This window comes from Heterocephalus glaber, unplaced genomic scaffold (assembly GCF_053883595.1).
Source record: "Heterocephalus glaber isolate CG9 unplaced genomic scaffold, H.glaber_assembly_v1.0 deba00001457, whole genome shotgun sequence".
NCBI lineage: Eukaryota > Metazoa > Chordata > Mammalia > Rodentia > Bathyergidae > Heterocephalus > Heterocephalus glaber.
Window position 1 is genome coordinate 47,034,752 of NW_028258305.1, and position 25,478 is coordinate 47,060,229.

The following is a 25,478-nucleotide window of genomic DNA, read 5'->3' on the forward strand; positions in this document are numbered from 1 at the left end:
GACAGACCTGAAAGCTAGAAGCCCGAGATGATTCAGCACCCTGTAAATCAATCCTATCTCAACCAGAGACCCCGTGAGAGGCGCTTGGGCTAGGGTGCACATCTTTTAAAATCCAAAAGGCTTATTTATCTGTGTGCTGTGCTGTGTTTTTTATTTCCCTGTTGTCCTAACACCACTTTTCTGTTTGGACCTGCCCTGATCATATCTTTCTGTTATTTTCAACAAATGTAGAAGACTTCTCTTTACCATTGATGTACATTCACGATTCTTTGCTCATCGTTGTCATGAGCCTAGAATCTGTCAGCTCTACCACGAAGTATCAATCCTCTCCCCTTTTCATCCTCCTATACATATATACTTCATGTTTTGTGAAACATTCAATATTCAGTGTTTACTTGATTATGACTATGCAATTATTTTCCACAGTTGCATACTGTTGTTTTCAAGATAACGTCACAAGTCTGGGGGTAAATATAAAATAAACACGTCAAATTAACGAGGGCTCCAAGACGATGTTAGAATTGGCTTCAAGAAGAATTTAAAGCACCCACCTACATTAAGTCATGATGAGAAATGAATGTACAAAATGACGCAAACGGCTTTTTACCAAGCAAGGGTAAGATTCGATATGAAGTGCGAAGAACAGAGACGTGCGGAGTACTCAAGACAAAGGTGGGGTGTCCAGAGGATGGCTGGTGTTGGCCAAAGACACCCAGCAATCTTCTGATCTGCTTCATTGTGTTTCACAATCTTCCTTCCAAACTGGGTGTGTGTAAAAACCCAGCAGCTAAGAAGCTCTTCCACTTTCTTCGCTCCAACCGAGGGACTTCAGAGGGAGGGCGGAAACGGAACTCCGCCCCTCGCCTGAGCCCTGCATTTCCCGCAGGGAAGGAAGGACGGCTCCAGGGCGGCCAGGCCCTGCCCTTTCCCGGGCCCCGCCCCACCATTGCGAGGGTCACGTGACCAGCCCGGGCCTGTGCCAAAGACGACGCTCGGAACAGCCCTTCGGGCCCGCTTTGTGCCATCCACTCCATCTCGTTTCTCCCTCCCTCCATTAAATGCCTCTTTCTTACTGCCTCACCGCAGTGATGATAAACTACCTGGTTAGCCTCGACCCAAACTATCCCAAGGAGCCGGCTCTGGCCCCCACTCCCGACCACTGCGGAGGCGACTTGCACTTCTGATTGGGCATAATGTCTTGTCAATCTCCAGGCTTCTCCAATCAGGGGCCGGGTCTATGTATGGCGGAAGTTGGATGAAGAACGGATAGGCCGAATCGCGCGAGAGCGGCCCTTCGCGTTCAGTGCGCAGGCGCCAAGCAGCTGGCAGGGTTCGGGACTGGAGGCGGGTTAGAGACGCGTCGTCTGGACTCCGAGACTTCTAACCGCTGGGCGGAAAGTTCGAAGGGGCCTGGCCAAGATCGAGCCTTTGAGACTCCCGATGGTGTCCATGACTTTCAAGAGGAGCCGCAGCGACCGGTTCTACAGCACCCGGTGCTGCGGCTGCTGCCATGTCCGCACTGGGACGATCGTCCTGGGGACCTGGTACATGGTGAGGCACCCGGCCGCGGAGTGCGCATGTGCGGGCCGCGGGGGCGTCTGGACTGGGGGTGGGGGTGGCACGGCCTGGGGCGCCCCGCCCGGAGCCCCCGAGGTTTCCCGCAGGAAGCGGTCGTGGGTCGTGGCGGACGCAGCCTGGTTTCGATGCTGTTTGGCCTGAAAGGGAAAGAGAAGCCGGGGTGGTCCGGCTTCTTGTTCGCTTTTGAGTCCGGGTCCGCTTTTGTTGAGATGTGGGGAACAGAGCCTCTGGTGACGCAGTCGCCCCGCGGCTTCCCAGGCGGGCTGGGCTCCCGGGCCCGCCGCCTCGAGTTTTTGCCGAGCCGCTGAGCAGGCCCGCTGAGCGGCACTGCGCGGCCCGGTGCTCTCCCCGTCGTCTGCAGCGGGCCCACTCGCTGCGGTTGGGCCCGCTCGCGGGGGATCCACGCTGAGGTCCACTCGCCCGTGATCTCGGACTGCAGTGGTTTCAGGCCCTCCCGGTCCTCGGAGCCCCTGACGCTGCGAGGAACCTAGCGTTGCGTCCGCTTGGCCGCTGTGGATGGGGCTTCGGAGGGAGCGGCCCGAGGTGCTGCGCAGTCCCCCGCCCGGGGTCTTGGGGCCTTAGCGGCCGTTTGGACGAGCGCTTGGTCGGGGCCCCCCGCCCTCCGCCTGTGCTGATCGCCTGCTTCTTAGTCTTACTGTAACGTGCAGTTGAGAAGAGCAACGATAGAACGTGAATGTGTGGGGAGTTTGCAATATTTCCATGTTTCTTATGCTTTGCGTTCAGAACGCGGTGCTCTGTGTCACGTTTTTCCTTTAGAAAACCCCTCTTCTGTGTTTTAACTGCTTTGTAATACTGAGCATCACATAGTCAGTGACAGCTGCGTTGTTATCTAGCTTGCTTTTATTCTCCATTTTGCTGAGGGTCCGGGTCTTTAACTTCTTTTGTTTGCCCTTAGCCCTGCCTTCCATCATCTAAATGAATAATTTAAATCCTTAGGAACCTCCAGCCGCTTAGAGACTGCCCTGCCCCCAAGACTCGCCGCCCTCCTACTTAGCCCAGAAAGCAAGAGTCCTTCGGCCTGGAACTTTTGCCTACAAGCTTCGTTTTCCTTTCTTCTCACATCTTTCCCTGTAGGCACGGAGCAGAGGACTTGTACCTCCTCTGGAAGGAAATAACCCCATCCGTGTTTTGGCCGTCCCGGTGGGGTTGGCTGTATTTATTTCCACTCTTGGGGGCAGCTTTTCAATGCTATAGGCTTAGGTCGTGGAAGTAAAACCAGTAGGGCAAAGCAGAGAGATAAGCAGGAAACGAAGAATGCAGAGAGGAAACCTTTAGTAAGAGTATTTGTTCTTGAACAAAATGGGGAGTGAGGGATTTAAGGCCGTGCCCCAGTTGAAGCTCTGGATGTGCAAAAGGTTCACAGATATTTTTCCATGCTTTTAATTTCGTAAATTTTTAAAATTATAATTATTCCTACTTTGCATGGACTTTTCAGGTTAGTAGAACACCATAGACTGCTTAAATCAATTGAACTATCTTAATTAAGAGAATCATTGACTCCAGTATTGCTGGTGACTTTCGAAAGTGAAACGTCAATGCCAGTGTAAAGACAACTTAGGCCTAACTGGGGAGAGACGTAGACTAGCACATTGACACCGAAATCTGGTACCGCACCGTAAACCAGGGAGGACTGTCTGAACTGCATTTTGCTGGTGCAAGCTGGGGCTTCCTCCTCAGGGTGCGCTGTCCTTGGCTCCAGGTGGGGAAGGGGAGGATGTTCATGATTCTCTTCAGGGTACCTGGGCCAAGACCTCTGTGTTCTGCTTGCTGTGTGCTCTTGGGAACTGGGAAGAGCAGCCCTCCCTCCTGCTGGGCCCAATCTCGAACCGTGTGACTGCGTTCCTGCTCCGGCTTCTGGCGGTTAAGGTGATGGTAACACTGCAGGCTGAGGTGTTGCATGGTATTGAGTAGGTCTGTGGGACATAGTAAAAGCCAGAACGAATTATTCCTACCAGAAGGACCATTCCTGAGGTGTTAGCCTTTGCCATCTTAGATTTGAAAGAGGCATACCTGGCTTTAAAAATTTCAGAATGAGTTTAAATTTAAATCTTTGCATTCCTAAAATTGCTTTCTCAAGAAGGAATTTGAGTCGGGGTTAGTGACACACCCCTGTAATCCCAGCACTTGGAAGGCTGATGCAGGAGGATTGGCTTGAGTTTAAGACCAGCCTGAACTACACAGCAAGATCCTGTCTCCAGAAAAAGAAAAAAAAAAATGAAGCCAGAGTGCTTTTGAGACAGGGTTTCGCTATGTATTTTAGGCTGTCCTTGAACTCACTATGGAGCCCAGGTTGGCCTCAAACTTGTGGCCATCCTCCTGCCTCAGCCTCCTGAGTGCTGGGTTTACAGGTGTGTGCCATCATGCCTGGCTCTTTCATTTCTTGCTGATAGCCATTCTTTCTGGAGTCAGTGTTGTTTTAATTCACATTTCTCTAATAGTGAGCAATGTTAAGCAGTTTTTATGTGTTTGTTGGCTAGCTGTGCTTCTGAGAAGTGTCACTCATCTTAGTTGCCGCTTTTTTGATTGGGTCTTTTATTTTGGAGGGAGCTAATTGTTTGAGTTCTTTATATTGTCTAGATGTTAGTCTGTTAGAGGAAGAGCTGGGAAAATCATTTCCTGTACTCCAAGCTGTTGTCTCCTTTGCTGTACAGAGCTTTTTGATTTTGTGTGATCCCATTGTTGATTCTTGGTTTTATTTCCTGTGACACCAGGGTTCTATTCAGAAAGTCCTTGCCTATTTTATCTTCCAGCAGAGTTTCTGCTTTAACATTTAGACCCCGATCCATTGTTACTTTAGTTTAGTACATGGTGACATACTGGTGCAGATTCAAGTCTTGCGCCTGTAGATAAGTTTCCCAGCCCCCCTTAGTGTAAAAGAGGCCGCCTCTCCTCCGTGTGTGCTTCGGCCCCTTCACTGAGGATCAAATGTAGTAGCTGCCCGTGCCTGGGTGCTCTCTGCTCCTCTGCTCTGTTCCATGGATCCTGGCTTCGTTTCTGTGCCAGTGCCGTGCTGTTCTATCACCACCGCTCTGTAGTGTAATTTCGGATCAGGGTTGTGATGCCCTTGTTTTGTTTCTGTTATCCTGTTACCCAGGACTGCTTTTGCTATTCTGGTCTCTGGTTTCATATGAACTTTAGGTTTGTGTTCTCTAGATTTCTCATTACTAGTGAAAAGTGCTATTGGTATTTTGATTTTGATTGCATTCAGTCTGCATCAGTTTTGGGAGTTTAGCCATGTTGGCTGAATTACACCTACGAATGCAGGATTATGGGACATCTTTCCAATTTCTCATGTCCTCTTTGGTCTGTTTTCAGAATGGTGCAGTTTTTGTTGTAGAGGTCTCTCTTCCTTGGTTAAGTTAATTCCTGAGTATTTAATTTTGATGCTATTGTGAATGATATTTTCTGATTTTCACAGTGAGTTCATTATTAGTATACAGTAATGATACTCATTTTTTGTGTATTGACTTTGTATCCTGCCACATTACTAAATTTAGTTATTAATTTTAGAATGTATGTTGGATTTTGTCAAAGGCTTTTTCATCTGTTGAGATGATCATGTGATTTTTGTCCTTCTGTTTACATTTATTAATTTGCATATATTGATCCATTCTTGCTAGGATGAATCTTACTTGGTATATGATCTTTTTGTTAATTTGTTGTCACTGTTTGTCAGTATCTTGTTGAAGATTTTTGAATCTGTGTTCATTAGGGAGATTGGCCTGTAGTTCTGTTTTTTGCTTGGATCCTTGTCTCATTTTGGAATCAGGGTAATGCTTCCAGGAATGATGTTGGGAGTCCCCTTTTTTTGAGACAAGGTCTCTGTAATTTAGGCTGGCCTTGAATTCACTATGTAGCCCAGGCTGCCCTTGAACTTGAGCCACTCCTCCTGCCTCAGCCTCCCAAGTTCTGAGATTACAGTCATGGACCACCACGTCCAGCCCACCTTCCCTTTTCATTTCATTAACACATTCATGACAGTGCTGTCCTAATTGAGGTGGCTCTGGTTTGAATTCTCACTAGCTGTGATTCATACCTGACTGTCCCACCAGCTGGCCTGTGCCTCTTCTCGGGGGTCTTTGATTGCAGTAACGCAAAGAAAGGCATTGGTTTAGCAGACCAGATGTCGTACAATTACAATTCCTTAAGGAAAACATTAAAATGGTGTAAAAAATGTAACAGCGAATTTGTGGTACAGCAGTCATAAGTGCATATTTTATACACCAGCAAAGGGGTACTTACAATATTTCCATATTAAAATTTTTTTCCCATTAAGTTTATTGGTACATTTTAGGTATAAAACGCAGTTACATTCATCATTGGGATCTTGTACCATTACATGAGTATCTTGGTTCTTATTTTTTCCCCCTTCCCCTGCCCTCCCTTCACCCCCTCCACCCTTCTCTATTTGCAAAGACTTTGTTTCCATTTTTTTTCCTTTTCTCATATTTTTTCTTTTCCTTTCTTTCCTTTCCCCTGCCCCTCCCACTTCCCCTACTCCTTTAGACCTTTTCTTCCTATTACAGAATATCAATTATACATTTTTAAATTATAGTATCAAAATTTAGAGGACATTACCACAGATTTTACAGAATTTAAAAGGATAGAGAAAGCATATTACAAAAATCTTTTTTGAAATAAATTTGACAACTTCTCGTAGTTTGTTTTTTTTGTTTTTGGTACTGGGGATCGAACTCGGGACCTTGCACTTTCAAGGCAGGTGCCAGAAGCACTGAACTAAATCCCCGGCCCAATTTGACAACCTCTGAGAAGTACCTTGGAAGACAAATTAATGAAACTGACTCTGGAGGAAATATAAAAATTTGAATAGCACCTATTAAAGAAAGTATATTCCTAGCTTGAAAACCTACCTATATGACAACAAGCTCGAATATATTTTAACTGATGAATTATATCAAAGATTTTAAAAAAAGAAGGAACATTTCTCCCCTCATTTTAGGAAATCAACGTTGTGCTAATACTAAAACTGGATAAAGATAATAGAAGAAAAAAGTATGAACATAGATAAAAATTTGTTCAACAAAACAAACTATTAGAAGTCAGATCTGGCAGTATGTAGCAATTTTTTTCTTTTTTTTTTTGGTAACGGGGATCAAACTCAGGACCCTGCGCTTACGAGGTAGGCGGCAGAACCACTGAGCTAAATCCCCAGCTAGATCTGGCAGTATGTAGAAAGTGGTTTTATTATAGGGATGGCAGTATTGGTTCAGCATTGGAAGATCCACCCCCATAAGTCATCATTTTAACAGAGGAAAGGAGAAAGCCCTATGGTCCTGTCAGTAGTTGCAGAAAAAGTATTGGAATAAATTCTACAGCTGTTCATGGTAAAAGCTATCAGGAGACTAGAAGTAGAACAGAACCTTCTCAACAGATAAGACGTGCTCCATACTTCCAGCAAAAATGCCTTATATGAATCGAAAAGATACAATGCTTTCTCCCTAAGGTGGGGAACAAGGGCAAATATGCCTACTGTTAATCTGTCCATTAAACTTTGAAACATAGGCCCAAACCAAAATAGTCTGGCAATAAAAAGAAATAATTAGCATAGGATTGGCAAGATAGTAAAATCTCTATATGTAGATGAAATGAGCATCTACTGAGAAAATTCTGAGAAATCTCTAGGAGCCCCTAGAACTTGTATTTGAATTTAGCAGGATTAGAATACACAGGGTATATATAAAAGTTCAGGTCTGCGTATACTTGCTATAAATGAAGAATTGAATTTGAAATTTAAAAGTTATGTAGAAGTAACAGAGGACTTAGAAAAGTAAAAAGAAAAAAAACAGTGTTGGAAGACATTTATTACCTAATTTTAAGACTTCCTTTAAAGATACAGTAATCAAGGCAGTGTTGGCATAAGGAAAGACATATAGATCATTGGAATAAAAGTCTAGAAATAGAAGCACACATGTATGGCCCACTGAGTTTTGAAAGATTATTTAACATTAACATTTTATAGAACATAAACTCAACTCAAGAGCAGAGGAAAAGAGTGTTTTCAGCAAATGGTACTAGAACACCTGGTATCTGTATATAAAAAATTAACCTCAACCCTTTATTTCCATACATAAAAATAATTTGAATGGATCTATGAACCTAAATATGAAAGACTAAAACTAAAACTTTAAGAAGAAATGATAAGGGAAAATGTTCATGAATTTAGGGTAGGCAAGAACTACCTAGGATACAAAAAACATGATGTATAAAAGAAAAAAATTGATAAATGTGATTCCATCAAAATTTAGAACTTTAAATGACATCATTAAGAAAATGAAAAGTAGTCCTTAAACAGACCATATTTATAATACATATAACCTATGGCCAGGATATATAAAGAACTCTTACAGCTCATTAATAGACAACCCAATTAAAAAGTAGACACAAGAAGATGATAAATAGTATAGTGCAAGGAAAGATGTGCAACACTAGAATCAGAAAAATACTAATCAGTACAGTAACAAGATCATATTATACACTCCTTAGGGAGATGAAGTTAAAAGTTTCAAAAGAACAGATGCCAACTTAGGTGTGAACCAATTAGAACTTTTGAATACTGCTAATATGAATGTAAAATGATAAAACCATTTTGGAAAACAATATAGAAATTTCTTGTATTACTATTAAGAACCAACTGTTCTGTTCTTAAGTTTTTAGTTAAGAGGAATGAAAACACACGTTCACAATAGATTTGTACATACAAGTTGAGTATCCCTTATCTGAAATTCTTGGGACTAGAAGTGTTTCAGATTTTGGTTTGAGATCCACCTGATCTGCAAAGAGGATAGCTACTCCTGCTTTTTTTCGGGTTCCTGTCGCATGAAGTATTGTTTTCCACCCTTTAACTTTTCAGTCTATGAGTTTCTTTTTGAATTGTGTTTCTTGTATGCAGCCTATTGTTGGATCTTGCTTCTTGACCCATTCTGCCAGTCTATTTCTTTTGACTGGTGAATTGAGACCATTATCATTGATGGTTATAACTGATACCTATTGACTTATCATTGCCATGACTTTTTCTTTTTGTTGGATTCTCCCCCTCTGCTTTCATTTCTTGTTGTGCCTGATGGATTCATTCTGCTGGGCTTCTTGGGGGTTGTGATCCTCATTGTCTTTTCCTAGGATATTGTCTAAAATTTTTTGCAGTGCTGGTTTGGTGTTCATGAAGTTCCTAAGGTGCTCTTTGTCATGAAAGTGTCTTATTTCTCCATCAATTTTGAAAGATAGTTTTGCAGGGTACGTCAGTCTGGGTTGGAGGCTGTTTTCCTTTAGGGCTTGCAACACATCAGTCCAAGCTCTTCTTGCCTTGAAGGTTTGTGTTGAGAAGTCTGCTGTGATTCTGATGGGCTTTCCTTTGTATGTGATTTGTTTCTTTTCTCTAACTGCTTGTAGAACTTTGTTCTTCTGTTGGGTTTCTGGAATCTTAACTATTTTGTGCCTATGTGTAGTTTGGTTTTTTTTTTTTATCAAGGCTAGTTGGAGTCCTATATGCCTCACTTACCTGTATGTCACGTTCTTTTCCCTTACTTGGGAAGTTTTCTGCCATCACTTCCGTGAACAGTTTTTTAATGTCATCTGCACTCTCTCCTCTTTCTTCATTGACTCCAATTAGTCTTATGTTATTCTTCTTTGCATCGTCTAGCAGCTGCTGGATTGATTTCTCATGGTCCCTTACAATTTTAAAGCAGTTTTTATTTTCCTGGTCAGTAATTGCAATCTCATCATCTATATCTGAAATTCTTTCTTCACATTGGCTCATTCTGCTGCATAGACTTTCAGTGGAGTTTTTAATCTCCTGGAAATCTGTTTGCATCTCTTTTATGGATTCCATTTGTTTCCTATGTTGGGATTCCATCATGTTCCTCAGCTGCTCTATTTTTTTATCTGTGTCCTCTCTAGATTTATTAATCATGTCTTGCACTATGGGCACAATCTCTGTTGTTATCTGAGAAATTATTTGATTTCATTTTCTCCAGGTCCTCTTTTGTTGCCAGTTCAGAGCCCAGATGGCTGAGTATCAGATTGTTTCATCTCATTTCCCTTTGGGGGTGCTGTAGGTGATCTGGAAGTCTGGTTTTGAGGCTTGTTTATGTGTCTTCTCATTTTGAAGTGGGGGCTGCTGCTGGTGCCCTAGTGGCTCACCTCCTCTGCACTGGGAGCCGTGCTACGGTGGCCCGGAAGCCTCCTCCTCGGCGCTGGGAGCGGCTCACCTCCTCTGTGCAGGGGTGGGGTGGGGTGGGGGTGGGTTGTACAGCAGCCCAGAAGCCTCCTCCCCATGTTAAAATTTTGAGAAATAATTAATGATAAAGTATTCATAACTGAATACATTTCTTTTAATTTAATGAAATAAATTGTTGATTATTGTGATAATTGATTTGAATAGCTTTACTATTTATATTTTGGGTAGTAATTATTCATATTCAAGCAACTAACTAGATTCAGGGTACTTGTAGACTTTATTAGTAAAAAGACTAATGAAGTGATTACATCTGCTTGTACCACTAGTTGTCCATGCCGAGATTGAGGGGTATTGGTATTCGATCTTACCTGAAGGTCCTACAGCCGGTCGGGTCCTACGGTTTGGTTTGGGAAGTCTGCTGTCATTCTAATGAGTTTTCCTTCATAAGTGATTTGTTCCTTTTTCTCCAGCTTTTTTTTTTTTTTCTCCAGCTTTTAAGTCTGTTCTTGTGTTGGATTTCTATTATTTTAACTATGATGTGCTATGAAGTATTTCTCATTGTGGTTATTTGAGGTTCTATATGCCTCACTTATCTGTATATTAAATTCTTTTCCTTTATTTGGAAAGTTTTCTGCTATTTCTGTATGTAAACAGGTTTTTTGTGCCATTTGTGTCATCTTGTGACTTTTCACTAATTCCAGTTAACCTTAGATTAGTCTTCCTTGCATCATTTAGCATCTGTTGGTTCCGTTTTTCATGTTCTCTTGTTTTTTGACAGTAAGTTGGTCCAGCTTTATTGTAATCTGTTACAAAAGATAAATAAGAACCAGTATCTTTGGTTTTAAGACCTTTAGAAATCTAAGTTATGTCTTACTACAGAAGAATATAAATTAGTTCAAAGTACATACAAATGAATAGTGTATCATTAAATGTAATTGGTTTCTTCTTACTTCACAAGTATTAACAGTGCTTTAAAAAATTCCAATAACCAGTTTGAATTGACTGAGAAAACCCACACTTAGTCTGATGTGAAAAATGTTCACAGTAGAGTACTGCAGCCACAACCTTCACATACTACTGGATGTTGGAAGATGCTCTGGCTTTTTTTTTTTTTCCGATACTGGGAATCAAACTCAGGACCTTGCACTTGCAAGGCAGGCACAGCGCCACTGAGCTAAATTCCCGGCCCTTTTTGCTAGATGAAAACATTTTGTATTTTTTCTAATTAGGGAAAATTATACTCACACATAAGAAATCATCGCTTGCTTTACAAATGCAAAATAAATTCTTTAAGGGTCTCTGTGTTAGACTTTCTTTTTTAGCTTTAGGCAAAACATTACATCTTTTGAAAAAAATGTGTTTAGCAGAACTCAAGTCTTGCACTAAAGCACAAATGTAGGGCGGATCCTGAGACCTCAGGCTTCTGTGCCAAATACTTAGGAAGGACAAAGTTTGCTTTTAGAGATTAGAACTCAACATAGAGAACAAATGCAGTTGTCAGACAACTCTTCCTAATTACAGCAAAACTGTGCAACATAGCAAAACTCCATTTTACCTTAAAGAACTTTACATCGTGCAAACTTCAAATTTAAAAAGAATCATTCCAAGTTCCAGTGTAGATCATGAGCCTACTTAGACCCAAGCATCAGAATGTAAACTTTTACATTTTTCTAGTCTTCCTGTAAGTGTGGTATTTTTGGCTGACACATTAACATCCTAGGCTGAGTCTGCTGCTCTGAGGAACACACCTCTTTTTGCTCTACCACCGAACTCCATCCCCAGCCACAAGGAACACTTTTTGATCTGGTAACAGAAAATGGTTCTGGTAACTTCTTCAGAGGTCCGATGAAGCGAATCTTGCATTGATGGAGCTCTTGCCACTCACTGCTCTTGTGCGAGTTTTCCATAGCCCTCTTCCTGCTTCACAGTCCTCCGGTACCCATCACGAGCCTGTCTTCCAGACCGCACTCCCGCGCCCGTGCTGCCTGCCCTCCTTGAAGCCTGCGTCCCGGTCTGTGCCAGTGATCCTGTTGTCCAGACGAGTTCCGTTTATGAAATGCATGGCATTTTCTGCCTTCCACAAAACAGAAGCCTCATGCTGTTTTGTTCATTTTATCCAGACCCATAATAATCTTTATGTCACCACTTTGCTGAAGAGTTCATAAATTTGTTTTTGTTGTGTAAAAGGGAAGAGTCTGACATGGCATGTACAGCTTTTCTTCAGTAATTTTTCATGTTCTACGTTGTACCCCGAGAGTGCTGGTCCTGCTCAGCTGCACGTAGGAGCCACTGCGCACGCCTTGGAGGCCATCTGACAGGAGGCTGAGAGCCAAGGAAAGACTGCTACCCTGCGAACAGCTAAGGAGCTCTGGCCATGTTCTCTCGTTTCTAAGGTGTCAGTTGACCACAACCCGCAGCCTTGTCTTCTGGATCCGACACTCTGACCTCACATTTGCCACTTCTGCCACTGATACTTTCGTTTTGAGGCAGTGTCTCACTACGTAGTTCATGCTGGCCTAGAACTCACTGTGGAGCCCAGGCTGGCCTCCAACTCAAGGCGATGCTCCCGCCTCAGCCTCCTGAGTGTTGGGCTCACAGGCATGTGTCATCACTCCCAGCTGCCCATTCTTTTGATGGAACTTTCAGTAGCCTGGGTTTCTGATGAGTGGTGCTTACTCGCACTGCCTTAATCCTCTGTGCTGGGCACTCGTGTCGCGTCCCTTCCTTTAGCCCCTCAGCCTTGTCTGTGGACTTGCTGATCATTATCTACTTAGTTGTTTCTGAATTCACCAGGCACCTTGTTGGTCTGCTTTGTTACCTCCACTGTTATTCTTTAGATGATTTGGCTCTGAGGGTTTTTGATTCCCTCCCCGTTCCCCCTGGGTGGGCTTTGTGGGAGTTGGGAGTTGTTTGGATGCAGCAGGCAGCAGGGCAGGAGCTCGATGCCATCACCATTGGATGTTGACCTGGCACCCCCCCCCCCCACGGTGCCGGCCGTGTCTTCATGGAAGTGCTGTCTGGGTTGTGACTGTCCTGGACTGAGAACCGAGCGGACACAGAAGTGGAGATGACAGCGTAGATTTATGAGGAGGATGTGTTTTCCAGGGGGAGGGTGGGAGTCGGGCAGTGAAGAAGCTCGGCCTCGGTCGGGTCTGTTGTCACAGGCCGGGAGTCGCCCTCTGGCCTGGCACACAGTTCAGTCCGGTCAGGGCCAAGGCTGTCTCTTGGGGCAGTGGCTGGGTGTCTGCTTGGTCTTCTGAGGAGCTGCAGGGCGCCCTGAGCCCCTCCAGCAGGGCAGCATTTCTAACCGAAGTGTACGTGAGGTTACAAAATGAGGGCTTGGGCCATGTCTCCCAGCTGCCCAGGGTCTTCTGCAGCGCACACCCCAGGCAGAGCTTAGTCAGTCAAGGTGGGTGCTCTTTGTGGGGCCCAGAGAGTTCATCTTGGGCCACCCTGTGCCCTCGTGTCCTCCTGGCTGGGCCCAGTTGTCAGAACCTGCCATTCTCTGATGTAAGGAGAGCCAGCTCCCTCTTTTCCCTCTGGCCTTCGAGCCACTTCCTTCCAGGAGTTTCTCCTACCTCCTGTCTCAAGGTGACACTTCTTTACTTAGCCTTTAGACTGGTTTCCGTGTGTGTTCCCTGCCTGTGAAACCCTTATCATGATGCCCTGGAGAAAACGTACTGTTTTATGGATTGGGACAAAATATACTGTGGGAAATCTGGAGAATAGTGATTTTCTTCAGGATAGATTTTAAGTTGGGCCACAAACATTAAAATCATATATTGAGTAACTTTTCTGACCACAATGCAATAAAACTAGAAGTCAGTAATAGGCAGAATGGTGGAAATCGTGTAAATTCATGGGAATTAAATGACATTCTCCTGAAAAATGAGGTCAGTGAAGAAGTTAAAAGAACTTTAAAATTGTCTTGTAGCAGATGAAAATGAGAAAGAAACACTGCTTATTCAAACCTATGAGACACAGTGTTAAGATGGAAGTTTATACAGAAAATGCCTACACCAAGAAAGTAGAGGGCTGGGCATGAAGGCACACACCTATGATCCTAGTGCTTTGGAGGTTGAGACAGGAGGATTGCGGCAAGTTCCAGGCCAGCTTGGGCTACATTGTGAGTTCAAGGACAGCCTGGACTACACAGGGAGACCCTGTCTGGGAAAATCAGTAGGAAAGAAAGAATCAAGATCAGAGCAGAAAAAAAGGCCAGAAAATAATAAGATCAACAAAACAATGAAAAACAAAATTGACACAGTCTTAATTAAACTAATACAAAGAGAGGGCTCAAATCAGAGGTCAAAGGGAAACATTACAGTTAATACTACGGAAATACAGTAGATTTTAAGGGACTATTAACTATATACCAATAAATTGGAAAACCTTAAAAAGGATAAATTCTTAAATACATGCCACTGGTTGGACCATGAAGATGGTTCAAAGAAATCTGAACAGATCAATAACAAATAATGATATTGAATCAGTAATAAGTCTTCCAAGGGGCCGGGGGTTTAGCTCAGTGGTTCTGGCGCCTGCCTCGGAAGCGCAAGGACCCGATTTCAATCCCCAGTACCAAAAAAAAAAAAAGTCTTCCAACAAAGAGAAGTCAGGACCTGATGCTTCATTCACTACTGAATACTATGAAACATTTAAAGAAAAACTAATATCAATTCTTTTCCAAATTTTTCCCCCAAAATGGGAATTCTGCCAAACTCATTGTACAAGGACAGTATTATCCTGTTACCAAAAGTAGACAGAGACACACACACACACAAACTACAGTCCAATATCCCTGATCAACACAGATGCAGAAATTCTCAACAAAACACTAGCAAACTGCATTCAGCCCCATACTAAAAAGATAATTCACCATGATCGGGTGAGGTTCACCCCCAAAATGGGTCAACATATGCAAACCAATAAATGATAAATCTACAGTATCAAGGACAAAGTTTTATGACTTTCAATAGATGCAGAAAAAGTAGTTGATAAACTTCAATGTCCTTTCATGATGAAAAGTCAGCAAATTGGGTATATGAGGAAAATACCTCAGCACGTTAGGCCATGTGGGACAGACCCACAGCTAGCTACTGGATGGGGAACAGCTGCAAGCTTTTCCTCTGAGATTGGGAGCCAGATAAAAGATGCCTCTTACCAGTCCAATTTGGCATAGTATTGGAAGTTCTTCCCACAGCAGTTAGGGGAGAAAAAGTACATCTGAATTGGAGAGGAAGAAGTTGGATTGTCCCTATTTGCAGATGACACAGTTGAATATATTGAAAGTCCTAAAGACTGAGCAAACTTCCAGAGTCAAATTTAGTAAAGTTGCAGAACATGAAACTAACAGAAAAAGCAGTATTTCTGTATGCCAGTAGTAAACTAGCTGAGAGATAAAGCAGTCGCATTTGCAGCAGCTAACACGACAGACTTGGGAGCAGTTTATCTGAGAGGTGAAAACACTTCAGTAGTGGAAACTATGAAACGAAAGAAATTAAAGAGGACACAAATAAGTGGAAAGATATCCTATGTGTCTGCACTGGAAAAATTAGTATTGTTAAAATGTCCATACTACCCAAAGCCGTGTACAGATGGAATGCAACCCCTACTGAAATGTCAGTCCTTCACTCATACAAAGAAAATCTTGAAATTTAAGGGTCCAAATCCAAACTAATCTTGAGCAAAAAGAACAAAGGTAGAGTCATCACACTACACAACTTCTAACTAGGCAACAAAGCTATAGTGACCAAAACAGTATGATACTGGTATAAAAATAGACAACAGAAATGGGCAACAAAAGATCAGCCCTCAGCTGGGATGCCACTTCAAAGTATGATTGTCCCTTGTAGGTTCTCTCCACAGTTGAAGGATACTCGAGGCATACTACTGAACATACTTATTTAAAGAGCAAAGTGTGAATGTTTTACAGCTTTAAGTTTTGGAAAGACCTCAGGCAGGAGTCATTTAGGAGTGGTTGTAGGTAATCACACAGTGCTGAGAAGCTTGTCTTGAAAACCACATTTGAATCCTGGCTCTTCCTTCTGTCAGTTGAACTTAACACAAATTTATTTAGCTTTACTGAATCTTTTTTTTTCCTTCAAACATTTACCAAAGACAAACACCATTTTTCCTTTTACCCAGCAAATTAGTTTCAAATTAGCTGAGCTATTAGGACTGTCACTTGCCATGAAAATAAAAATGATTCTGCATGTCAAACTCAAATAGAAAATTCCATGCAATATATAAATCACAAATAGGCCTTCGGTGCACTCAACAAGTTGTAAAGTCACATGGGTGATCTGACAAAGTGCGTGATCAGCTGACATCACTGGTTTGTACACTGTGAGTCACAGTGAGTCACTAGAGCACAGCAGTGCACTCTACCTGGAGGCTGCGGAATGGGGTGTTGTATCACCAAGGGCAGTGTCTTCGCAGTGGTTAGCCAGGTCAGATTCTACTCCCCAGCTACGTTCCCCTGTCTGTAAAGACTGGCTAGGAATTAGTCGTACGGAATTGCGCTTTGCACATATGTTCATGGGCTTTAAAAGTATTTACTTTGCAAGTCATTTGGTAGGAATAGGTGCAGTTCGAAGTGCAGATATACTTGGTGTAGAGGATAGCCTCAGTAAAAATACTGGTTGATTTTTGATCTTGTGACATTGTTTAGATCACCTGACTTAAAGATAACATGGTCTGCTTGTTCAGAGAATATATGTGAAATGACTTGAACTGGTAAAGAGAAAAAGCATTTCTTTTTGGTTTTTTTTGGTACCGGGGATTGAACTCAGGACCTTGCACTTTCGAGGCAGGCGGCAGAACCACTGAGCTAAATCCCCGGCCCGAGAAAAAGCATATCTTGTATTTTCTTTATTATTCATGGTCAAAAAGAGAGAAGTACATAATACAGTTCATTTAAAATGTTGCTGATAGGGTTTCCATATTTTTGAAGGTATCAAATATTGTTATTTGTACAAAGGGGAGAAGGGGAAACTCTGTGAACCTTGGATAAGAAAGGCCAGCTCCAATCCTGTGGAGCTTTCTGGTTAAGTCTTTGACAGAGCTGTTCCCCAGCTCCTGAGGGCGGTCGTGCCTCCAGGGTCACTGCAGGGGTGGTAAACAGCTACAAGCTATAGACTGACCCAGTTTCCTTTTAGATGGATTTACCGCTGCCTTGGACTGGGAACATCCCTCACTTACTATGATGGGATTTCAGCAAGATGTTTAGCGGTCTCAGGCTGTGCTTCTGGACCAGATGAGTTTTATTCAGATTGCCGATTAGTGGGGGGCAGCTCCCGGTAGCTTTGTTTAGGTAGTGACTTAGACAGAGATACTGATTATTACATGCTGATCACATTTTCAAATGCAGGAAGCTGAGGGTAGAGATGCGAGAAGGGGGAAGGAGAATGAAAGTCTGCAGGATGTCAAAATCCAGATCCAGGGGCCGGAGATTTAGTTCACAAACACAAGGACCTGAGTTCGATTCCTGGTACCAAAAAAATCCAGATCCAGAAAATCTCATGAGCAAGAATGTAGTAAGATGCAATTCACTTACAAATACGTGCAAGGCCTATGCCTGGCCTCTGAACCAGGTTACAGGAGGTAGCTTAGCAGGGTTGAGTGTGAAAAACAATTCTTGTGTTCTAGAGTTGCTGTCATGTGACAATTCAGAAACTGTATAAACGGGCCAGGGATAGAGCTCAGTGGTGCCGCCACCTGCTTCGCACTCACAAGGTCCTGAGTTCGAACCTGGTACCAAAAAAGTATAGAGCCAGTGCAATTCTAGCTTGCATTAATTAAAATTTGTTAGCTAGAATGGGGATGCTGGGATCTTGTGTTGTGACCAGCCTGATCTTAACCCCATTTGAATAGAGTCCATTGTACCAGAGCCAGTATAGAGAGGAATACGAACAGAAGCCGGGTAGCACGCTGGCAGAGGGACGGTTTGAGGACTTGAGTGTGTGTATTCTAGGAGAGGCGGTATCTGGAAGTCCGTTTAGATGTTAGAGGACCACTTATTTAGGAAGGGAGCTAAGTGACATCACTAGGACTTTGGAAAGTCTTCTCAGCGTTTGAATCCAGCTCTAGAGGAAACAGTAAGAGTTCTCTGTCAGCGGTCTCCACTGATGTTGTGGAGGGTTTCAGGCATCTGAAGGATGAATGTATGATCAACAGCAGCTCCTCCAAAAACAAATTCTGAAATGGTTAGATGAATGGTTGTGCCATGGAATGTGAAGTTTTTAGTGACTCCTTGGTTTTAATTTTTGTGGCACAAAGTTTTTATTTGGTGTATTAACACAGGATTAAGAATCTTATCTCTGACATGGCTGATACTAAGCTTTAATTTTAATTTGATCATTTTATCATTTATCATTTATTTGTTTATTTTTAAAGTGTTCCCATGGTGATAATTATGCATTTTGTATCTTTGTTACTTCAGGTAAAAGAATATTAAATATGATAGGATCTAGAGATTTTGCTGGACTGTTCCTGAAAGTGATGAATGTAATTGATAAAATGTTCCTCTGCAGGTGGTAAACCTGCTGATGGCAATTTTGCTGACGGTGGAGGTGACTCATCCAAACTCAATGCCAGCTGTCAACATTCAGTATGAAGTCATTGGTAACTACTATTCATCTGAGAGGATGGCCGGTAGGTTTCTAGTTGAAACTGTGCTTTCCTAATTTTATGCATCTGAAGCCAGTTTATATTGATTAAAGTATGCCCAAATTATACTTCAAAGGGTTAAGTAAGTTGCATAATAAAGATAAGTGTTATTGCAGCTACTTGTATTTTGATGACTTATTTTTAGATTTTTTTTTTTTTTTTTTTTGGTACTAGGGATCAAACTCAGGACCTTGAGCTTTCGAGGCAGGCGGCAGAACCACTGAGCTAAATCCCCAGCCCTTTTGATGACTTTTTTTCAAACATATTCAGTGGAAATTACAATAAAGGATTTCTAGCCAGAAGAGGTAGTAGACTGACTGCCAAGCTTTTGAGAACTCTGTGCAATTGTGTACCTTGACACTGTCAGGTAACGGGGACAGAAGGGAAAGGGCAAATGAAAATGAAGAGTAGGGCCAGGGAGGTAGCTCAGTGGCACCATGCCTGCCTTGCAAGTGCAAGGTCCTGAATTTGATCCCCGGTACCACAAAAGAAAAAAAAAAAAAAGAAGTGTAAACCTTCGGGGGCTAGCTGACTAGTGTAGTTGGGGTGGGAGATTTGCCCAGGGAGTTAAAATATAAATTACTTGAATATTTGGTGTTATAATTTGTTCAGGATCATAATTCTACATATAGTTCAGTTGTTTGTGTTATATATAGACTTCACACTGGTATTAAAAAGAGTCAACCTGAAATGTTCATATAAATTGCCCTTTGAAGCCTTTTTATTCCTCAGTCTCTAAAATAAGTCCACACCTATAATCCCAGCACTTGGGAGGCTGAGGCAGGAGGATTGCTGTATGAGGCCAGCCTGGGCTGCATAGTGAGTTCAAGGCCAGGATGAACTACATAGTGAGCCCCTGTCTCACAAAATCAAAAAAATAAACGCACAGAAAAATTCCAGTTGAGATTGTATTTATTGTAAATTATAAAAGAACTTAGTACTTGGACAGAATTGTGCCCTAGACATTTCAGTGCAAACAACTTCTACATGGTTTTTAGTTTCACTTAAGAGAAATGTTCCCAATTCACATGTGTATTTATATTATAGGATCTCATTTCTCAAGTTTTAGATTCACTTTAATATGTTCTGAGCTTCATTACATTTATGGCCTTCTGTGATCCATGTATGAAGGTTTATATCTGTTAAATTTATTGTCTGTGGAGTTAATTTCATTTGAGTTTTAGGTTGTATTTTCTCTAATGCTGGAGCTGGCATCTATGGTTTTTGGTGTGAAATACATCTGTCTTTTAAACAAACAGTTTTTCCTTCCCATTAAACCCTATTCATCTCATGAGACCCAACTTACATCATTTTTTTCACATTTTTGTGATTGCCCAGGGCAGGCTAATTGTTACTGCCTATATTACAACCCTCGCCCCACTGGATTATAGTTACCTCTTTGAACCTGAAGGCTAGTGGACCCATCAGGGACAGGGACCGTCTCCCTAGCAGAGTACATGGTCCACACGCATCCTAAACAGTGACTTGCTGCAGCCATTTAACAAAAAAGACCTGTGTATGTATTTCTCAAGATTCATTTCTTTTTAATTTTTTCCGGTACCGGGGATCGAACTCAGGACCTTGCACTTGCCAGGCAGGTTCAGTGCCACTGACCTACATTCCCAGCCCAAGATTCATTTCTTTTGTTGTTTTTTGGGGGGTTTTTTTGGTACCAGGGATTGAACTTGGGACCTTGCCCTTGCGAGGCAGGCATTCTTAATGCTGAGACTTAGATGTTTTTTGCTTCTTGGTCTTAGATCTTTATATAGACAATTTTGAAAATGTATTTAAATATTTGCTACAATATTTTGTCAGGAGGAGTTATGTTCTTTTTGTTGTATAAGTAGCTTAATTAAATTTTTGTTTTTGTTTCCTTAGATAATGCCTGTGTTCTTTTTGCTGTCTCTGTTCTTATGTTTATAATCAGTTCAATGCTGGTGTATGGAGCAATTTCTGTAAGTATGCTGTCTTGTGACTTTAGAGTTTGACTGTTACTGAGTGGTAGCTAGTAATTTCATATATGTGCTAAAATGTTATTTTCTTTCACAGTATCAAGTGGGTTGGCTGATTCCATTCTTCTGTTACCGGCTTTTTGACTTTGTTCTGAGTTGCCTGGTTGCCATCAGCTCTCTTACTTACTTGCCAAGAATCAAAGAATATCTGGATCAGTTAGTAAGTGTGTATGCCAATTAAACTTTTTAAAATTTTTAAGTAAAATATTTTAATGGAAATCCTGAATCAGCCTTAGGTACTTTGTTATATTCCTGTCAAAGTACCTAAAATTACTACCATGTTAAAACCTGTAGGTGAAAGTAGTGAACATGTACTAATAAAAATTTTTAAAAAGATGAAAATAGAATATCTTCTTATCATACTGTTTAGACAGTCCAGGATTAAAAGATCCTGATATGGATAGTATGCAAGTAGTGCCTCAGCTCTTTGTTTTCAGTGAACTAGAAGTGGAATCGTGTTTGGGCTCATTAAATGATTGGCGTCTGTCTTTCCATCGTCCATAGTAAATAACTGAGTGCCTGCTTTATCACTTGCCCTGTGCCAGGCACCACTGGTGGATGCTGTGGATAGAAGCTCCTGGTCTTTCCCCTTTTTTTGGGTACCGGGGATCAAACTCAGGACCTTGTGCTTGGTAGGCAGGCATGGCACCACTAAGCTAAATCCCCAGCCCTAAGTTCCTTTTCTTTAGGGAGTAAACTATATGTTTGGGGCATCAAGTTATATAAAGATGTTGCCTTGGACAACAAAGTGCAGCTGTCGCAGCAGCAATAAATAGGGAAGTCACAAAATGCTGAATAGTGGAGGGGCAGGGAACACACTGGCCGGGGGCCTACGCAGGGCTTCATGGGGAGGTTTGTAGAGAGCTGTGGAGTCCAGACAGAAGTGGGAGAGGAGTCCTAACACTGTCCTTAGGGCTTTTCTCTCCGATTCCAGATTCCTGTCTAATCCGTTTTGCATACCAGCAAATGTACCACTTACTCATCCTGAAAATGTTTGTTGGTTGCTTCTTATGTGCAAGGCACTGCTGGTCCTCAAGATTCATTGAGGAGGAAGGAGTCCGAAGTAGGCAAGTGTGCGAGTGCGCATCACCTAGAAAGTGAGATTTCAGTTGCATTGAGGGATTTGAGTTGGAATTAAGAGACAAAATACTGAAGAAAATGTTCTAGAGAAGAGAGTGCCTGAGGCCCCACAGCATGGTGTAGTCAGGAAACTAAAAGGTGCCGAGGCAGTGGGCACAGAAGGAGGCAGATGGGAGGAGCTTGGAGCGAGGCCCGGGCGAGGCCTCTTGGCCCAGCTTACACACTGCTCTGATGGCACCTGGTGAGTCTGTCCGAGAATCCCCAGCCCAGTGGTGCCCCCCTGCCTTCTGCACGGTCTCAGGTCAGCATTGTCCATGCATACGAGTCACATTCATGAAAATGTATGTGAAGCACTGCAGTTCCATTAAAGGCCGAGGCTTTTAAGAAAAGGCTTCGTGAAAAAACTATCAAAATGAATTTGCTGTTCCTTTTATCCAAGTGTTTTTTCTGTTTGACTCAGTTAACCCACTCAGATTAGAAGGTACTCCCTTGGCTGGTCAGCTTATAGGTCCTAAATTCTTCTTTTCTAATGCCCTTCTTTTGTTTTTCTTCTTTCTGGTTCTGGGGATGGAACTCAGGACCTTGTGCTTGCCAGGCAGGCGTGGTGCCACTGAGCTACATCCCCAGCCCTCTAATGCCCTTCTTGACAAACTTAGCTCATTGCCTTGCCAACAATTAGGGCTAAATAAGTATGTCCTTCTCAGTAAAGCATGGTAAGTCATACGATTTTGCCTTGCGTATTATCCATCTGAAGAAGAATTTGGACCAACAGTTGCCTTGTAGAAAAATTGTTTTCTTTACGTAGGATTGAATGGCTTATAACACTTCAGTAGAACTCAGTACCTTCTGATTCATCGACCCAGCAACAAGTCTGTTTTGCCCCAGGCCAAAAGATAGAAAATAGTAGAAAAGAGAAAATTACCTCAGTTTAGACCCTCTAGGCAAACGAGAGTCCCCTTTAGAGGATGACATTCTTTAGAAATACTCTGGATATAGACAAGTACATTTTAAGTGATTGATGGCATGCATTGATGGAAATGAGGCCTCTAAAAGCACTTTGCCTTAAATCCTGTCTGCACAGTTTTAGTCGTCTTTTGTCTGTATGCTTGCCCTGCCCTTGGGCGATCACGGAATACTATAAACGTGCACGTGTACTTTGTGTTTTCATAGCCGGATTTCCCCTACAAAGATGACCTCCTGTCATTGGATTCCAGTTGCCTGCTGTTCATTGTTCTTGTGTTCTTTGTGACCTTCATCATTTTTAAGGTGAGATGGTCTTGGGTGGGTGCGGTTCAGAGTCAGGCCCTGTGCTTAGAACCTCCTCACAGGCCACAGTAGATTGAGGACTCAGGGGCGTGTTCGTTCTGGCACAGTAGCAGAGGCGGCTTCCCGGGAGTGGTTAGAGGTGTCAGGCCCCTTCCCCAAATTTTAAGGAGCGACTTTATGTTTTTTGAAAACAGTTTGTGATTTATCTTGGAAATTGATGATAATTCCCAGTACTCAGAAGTGGGCCTGAGTGGAGACACCAGCTGCAGTTTCCTGGGAAACCTGTGATGTTTACGTGGGGCCGGGGCAGGGGCCGGGGCCGGGGCCGGGGGGATGGGGAGGGGCCTGGACTGGGCCCAGCTTCGGTGTCAGGTCCTTTCCAGCAGGAACATGGGAGGCAGCACTGGAGTCACCTGCATGGTAGAGTGAGTCGTCTCCTGGATTCCTAGCATTTGTCAGTTTTGCTTTTGTCCTTCTAGGCTTACCTAATCAACTGTGTGTGGAACTGCTATAAATACATCAGCAACAGAAATGTGCCAGAGATTGCCGTGTACCCTGCTTTTGAAGCTCCTCCACAGGTAGATGCCATTTAATACATTAAACCTCACCGGCCGTGTACCAGTTGGTGTGGCTTGGCTTTCTGACATCTGCTAACGCTATGGTTTGGGGCATAAATACTTTAAATCTGTAGGAGTTAGCATTTCCCAGTTGGAGCCCTGGGTTCTCAAGCTAGAGAGTCTCACTGCTCATCTCATCAGTGGTCCCTTTGAGCATTGTGTTTGTGTAGGACGTAAAACTGGAAACAGCCATGCTAGGCTCGTGTGGCCTTGGCTGGGGGCAGGGTGCCCCTGACTGAAACTTGTATTATTTTCAAAAAACATCTCTATAGGGAGCCAGTGTGTCTGCAGCGAAATGGATGCAGTGGGTTCCCATGAATCTGTTGAGGGTCCACCTCTCATAGCCCCTCCCACACCGGGGATTGGACTCAGGACCTTGCACTGGTGAGGCAGGTGCGGCGCCACTGAGCTACGTCCCCGGCCTCTCATAGCGTTTGAATGCTGCCATGTCATCTTCGCAGGGTTTAACACACAGAACGTGTTACTCATACCAGGCCACGCGTGGCTTGTCAGAACTTCAGAGTGAGTCACTTAGGTTAGAAGGCCACTTTCCTACAAAGGTATTCCCTTTGCCCTAGAGGGCCTGACAGGACGCGTGATCCCTTCGTGGACTGTATCACACTGAAGCCTTCCTGTGGTGTGGCCAGTGGGGCCCCTGGACACACACCCTCAGCCCCGAGGTGTATTTGGCAAGGGTACTTTATCAGTGGGGAAGGGGATAAAAAGGGGAACGTAGGGAGTAGGGACACGCACGACCTGGCCGGGAGCCCTTGTAGCCTCGAGTTATCCCTGAGGAAGAATCCTGCCTGCCCATCCGCCCATGCCCTCCTCCCTCCCGCCATCCCTCCCCGGCAGTGGGATGCCTGTGCAGGGCAGTTATCTCACCTGCATGTAAGGCTCCAGATTACGGGGGCATCCTTACCCTCAGGAACTACGCAACAGTTGCTTCAGCTCTTCCCTGTAGGTTTGTACCACCTGTTTAGGACACAGAATCTGAAAATTGAATTATTCCAGAAGAGATTTTAAAGGAGAATCATCTTAAGTAATTTTGTTCTCTCTCTATTTAGTATGTTTTGCCAACCTATGAAATGGCCGTGAAGATGCCGGAGAAAGAGCCACCTCCTCCTTACTTGCCGGCCTGAAGACAGCCTGCCTTTGTCAGCAGCCCTTATACCAGCTTCTTGTCTTGTTTGTTTTACAGTATGCCGCAATACAGGGCTCTTCAAACTTGTTTGGTATAAAATACATTGTTTTTTGTTTAAGCATTTATTTTCAAACACTAAGGAACTCTTTGGACATTATTAAACTTTTTTAAAGTCTATTACATGTTAATACTTTTTGAAGACAATCTAGGTTAAGCAAGAGCAAAGTGCCATCGTATGCCTGTAATAGGGGGTGGGAACGGAAAGAGGGTATTCTTCACATATTTTCTTTTTTAACTTTGCACTTTCTTTATATAATGGTTTGCATTTTGGTTATTTGCTACCCTGGATAATTTCAGGAAGAATGAATTCAGTATTCAGGAAGAATGAGTTGGGTATAAGATTTGAAATTTTTAGCTATGAAAACAAAATATATAACACTTGGATTTGACTGTGGAAGATGACGGTTGCATGTTCTAATTTGTATTGTTTCCACCTTTGGGATAAGATGCTTTAATAAATCTCTTAAATATTTACTGTTCTCTTGTGTGTTTTTTTTTTTAACACTTAACCTTTTTTGGTAGCAAAAGCCTAACACTTTCTGTTCCAAAATAGTGATAACAGGTTTATATTCTGAGAAGCGGGCCGTTTTTCCTCTTGTGAACATCATAGAGTACACTTACTAATCTAGGTGGTTCCAATCTTGGTACAGTTGGGACATGCAGCTGCTGCCAGTGTAAATGCCAAGTAGAAGTGTGCTCTCAAACAGCGAGGTAAATTGTTGCTGCCGAGTGTTACGTACTGTGCACAGTGACATGCATTGTGCTTTTACCTGACTGGCAGCACAGCAGGTTTGTTTATACCAGCATTGCCACAAACATGTGACTACCGCATTGTA

General features: G+C 43.0%; 1 protein-coding gene and 1 pseudogene across 1 annotated transcript; one reads left to right on the forward strand and one right to left on the reverse strand.

Annotated features, from left to right (window-relative positions):
- Positions 1 to 1,297: 1,297 nt before the first annotated feature.
- On the forward strand, positions 1,298 to 25,116 carry Laptm4a (lysosomal protein transmembrane 4 alpha). The gene is made up of 7 exons (XM_004839042.3): positions 1,298 to 1,551; positions 18,328 to 18,448; positions 20,342 to 20,418; positions 20,513 to 20,635; positions 22,726 to 22,821; positions 23,301 to 23,399; positions 24,506 to 25,116. The coding sequence occupies exons 1-7, from the start codon at positions 1,441 to 1,443 to the stop codon at positions 24,578 to 24,580; spliced, it is 702 nt and encodes a 233-aa protein (XP_004839099.1). The 5' UTR covers positions 1,298 to 1,440; the 3' UTR covers positions 24,581 to 25,116.
- LOC147827087 (nuclear cap-binding protein subunit 2 pseudogene) lies at positions 11,675 to 12,556 on the reverse strand (annotated as a pseudogene).
- Positions 25,117 to 25,478: the final 362 nt, after the last annotated feature.